General features: G+C 41.2%; 1 protein-coding gene across 1 annotated transcript; it reads right to left on the reverse strand.

The window, feature by feature from the left end:
• Nucleotides 1-373: 373 nt before the first annotated feature.
• On the reverse strand, nucleotides 374-2927 carry LOC104545546 (multidrug resistance-associated protein 5-like). Its single transcript, XM_010190725.1, has 3 exons — nucleotides 2814-2927; nucleotides 1574-1738; nucleotides 374-858 (listed from the first exon to the last, which is right to left on the reverse strand). The coding sequence occupies exons 1-3, from the start codon at nucleotides 2910-2912 to the stop codon at nucleotides 757-759; spliced, it is 366 nt and encodes a 121-aa protein (XP_010189027.1). The 5' UTR covers nucleotides 2913-2927; the 3' UTR covers nucleotides 374-756.
• Nucleotides 2928-3519: the final 592 nt, after the last annotated feature.

Consider the following 3519-nt stretch of genomic DNA (forward strand, 5'->3'; position numbering starts at 1 on the left):
TATGAGGCCTTAATGTGACCCAGAAGTGGTTCTCCACTCATGGAGATCACTAAAAACCCTGCTTTGGGAAAGCATCATGGGAAGCAGCAGCCGCTGCCGTGGTGAACATTAGCAATGCTCCAAATAGCTTTGATAAATTACAGTGCAATAGAGTTACACCACAGAGCTCTTCCCCCCTGTGCTAGACAACAAAGATGTGACAATAAAGGACACTATTGCAAAGCTTCACTTCCACTCAGACACGCAGAAAATCCGGCACTAGGAAAAGACCAACTGTAAAAGACAAAACAGTGTCTGATACAGTCCGATAACAAAGCCAGATCTCTGGTACCGTAAACTGTACAAAAATGATAGAAAAGAATATGCACTGTTATTAATACAGTGCTTATTTTAATATAAAATAAACAGCTTACATTTCCACTGTAAATATAGGCTATATACAGAATTATGTATAGATATAGCTACATGTATAAAGCTTCATTATAGGCCTCTGATACATTTATAACTATGGCTCCCTGAGCCATTTGTAGAGTGCATTTAATAACAAAAAAAATTAGTAATATGATTATGGAATAAATACAATAATAAAAACATGAAGAATTTTTCTGACAGTTTTAAAAACTCTCTGGCTTGACACATTGTGCTAAAAATTAAAAGATGAAAAGGCAATAATCTGCTTGGAGGAGGAGGAAGAGCTGGCCTGCCACAGGCAGGGAGTGTAGCTCTCCAAAAACTAAAGTGACTTTGCCCTGAATTTTAGCCCTTGACAGCAACCTTGTTCTCCGCAGCAGCAAACATAGCATAGAAGCGCGAGTTCTCATTGGCCAGAAGGGCAGACGGCGTGTCGAATTCCACTACCTAAAAGCAAAAAAGGCAGGTGAAGTATGGCAGTAAAATCCAGCAGAACACAGATTCCCACTCCTTGGACTTGGGACCCAGCAGTATAGAAGCCAAAACATGGCATTCGACTTCAGATGAGACGAAAGGCAGTGGAAGTACGTGCATTTATGCGTACATACTGTAACCCAGGATCCCTCAAATTAGCTCAAACACTGGAACTACCCAGTAGGAAGCAACCTCTCGTGGCTCTGGCAAACAGAGGCACATGCTATGGGGTTTTGCCTCCTCTGCCTTTAAAAGCCTTGCCAAATTTTCTTATATTTAACTGCTTATGGCTCCCACATAGAAGCCTGAAAAATAGGTAAAGTATTTTTCATATGCCTGTTTGATAGCACAGGGATTCATGAAAGTAATGGGAAACTGCCACTGAGCCCCAGCAGAGATGCTTACACTATTACCCATTAGAATTAACCTACAAAGGGGGTTTAAAAACACTTTTAAAAGAGACATTATTACTTTATGGTGCTTTTTGGAGTGTAAAAGAAATTTTGCCCTCTTGGATCTTGTCACAGTCATGCAATAGCTGGTTCTATTGGAGTATTATTGCCAAGGATGTGAATGAACACAGAGGATTTTCTACCCTGCAATGGTAGCTTTTCTTTCAGCTCAGCCTGCACATATGGCACCACCAGACTGCCACAAGAACCACAGCCACAAAAGTCTTTCTGCTTACCTGTCCTTGTGTTAGCACCATGATCCGATCGGAGCCCAGTACCGTATGCAAGCGATGAGCAATTGTTAACATAGTGCAGTCTGCAAATGCCTCTCTGATCGTCTCCTGAATCAGTAAGTCTGTCTCTGTGTCCATAGCAGCTGTTGCTTCATCCAGTATCAAAATCTGAAAGCAGCACACAATCCTGGCTGTTACCCATAGTAATGCTTTCCCTCTCTGAACATAAAAATATGTAGCATGGCCAGAATTACCATGACCGAGAGTTGTCACAACTGGCAACCCTGATGGAGCTGTGGTCACAAAGGTGGTTTTCACCAGCACCCTTTCAGTGTTCTTCATGTAATTGCCTTCAAAGTTACCCTGTAATAGCACTTGCATCATGGTCACATCCAGGTTCTGACCTGGGCCTCAAGTTTTCACTACTTTCAGCAGCTAAATCTCAAATACAACTTTTACTGATAAATCGGATCTACCCCATCCTTGGTGGTGACAGTTCCTTCTGGAATAAGTCAATACTAACGAGGCTTCTTAGCTTTCTTATGCTGGAGAGAATTTCCCTTCCTTTCAGACTCTAACAAACCAATTTGGAGTCATGTCCCATCAAAGCTAAACTAGACTTGTTTTGTGCAGGTATTGCAGAGAGAACAGTAACTTCTGCTGCGTAGTCTGGCTTTAAAACAGATGCAGAGTGAACCTTAAAATATTATGGTGTGAAACATTTAAGGAAAAAGGATATTAAAATCAAGATACTGGTCAGTCTCAATCCAAAAGTCCTTTCTCACTGTAATTATCATTTGTCTTCTGTTCTTGCAGAACTTGTCTTTCACTTCACTGGCATAGTATGGTCCCAATTTCCACTTGGAGGCTACATTTTAGTGGAGCACCATGTAAACGGAAAATAGTTGGCTGACATTTACAAAAAGGTGAAAGAAGGAAAGAATCTGATGCTCGCTAGTAACAGGACACTGAATAAATGATTAGGCCACTCTGACACCCTATTATTAACACTAACAAGCAATGTCTCTCTGATGGCAGGACATCACAGGAGCTAGCAGATGGCTACAGATGCCTTCCTAGTTGTTCCAGCCCTACATCTCTCTTGGTAACAGCAACTGTTGATGTGATTCCTCTGACAGATAAAACGAATCTGGTGCAAAAAAAAAAAAAAAAAAAAAAAAAGGGTCTTGTTCAATCCCATCAGTTTGATATCTCCAGCTATTTCTTTCATCACTATGCTCACCTTGCAACGGCGCAGTAGAGCTCTAGCTATGCACAGTAACTGTCTCTCTCCAACTGAAAAGTTTTCCCCATTTTCCATCACTTCTGAGTCAAGTTTCATAGGCAGCTGGGCAACCTGTGTGGGAAAGAAAAGCCAAAAAGGTTAGAGCACCTCCATGGCACGAGATAAACAGTTGTTCTTCCCACAGATCTGATTTTGCCCATGTTCCAAAATATCCATCACACTTTGCTGACCATCTCTGCCTCTCTCTGTTGAGGAAATTAGTAACGTACTATAGCCACATGCCACCTGATGTACAAGAAAAGAATTGGAAATGTCACAGACTGAGACCTCCTGCAGAGGGCCTCACAAATGGCAGATTTTAAGTACAGTATAAATGTGCACGTGTGATATTTACACTCACAAATGTCAATGCAGAATGTACACTTAGGGCACATATGGAAAAATACCACGTGAAACACCGTAACACCCTAGGAGCCCCTGTGATGAAACAACACTCTGCTATGCCATATACTAGAAAAAGTAAACATCCAAAATGCGGCACGTTCTCCAAAAACTCAGTCTCATTACTAGAAATAAAGCATAGCCAATATGGGAAAAAGCTTTAGATAAAGGTCTCTGAAGCAGCTATTAACAGAGCATGTAGGTCTGAAAGCCAAAACATAAACATATATCTCATAGGGCACATGATACTTACACACTCTTT

Source organism: Mesitornis unicolor, unplaced genomic scaffold, assembly GCF_000695765.1.
Source record: "Mesitornis unicolor isolate BGI_N332 unplaced genomic scaffold, ASM69576v1 scaffold52118, whole genome shotgun sequence".
Classification (NCBI taxonomy): Eukaryota; Metazoa; Chordata; class Aves; order Mesitornithiformes; family Mesitornithidae; genus Mesitornis; species Mesitornis unicolor.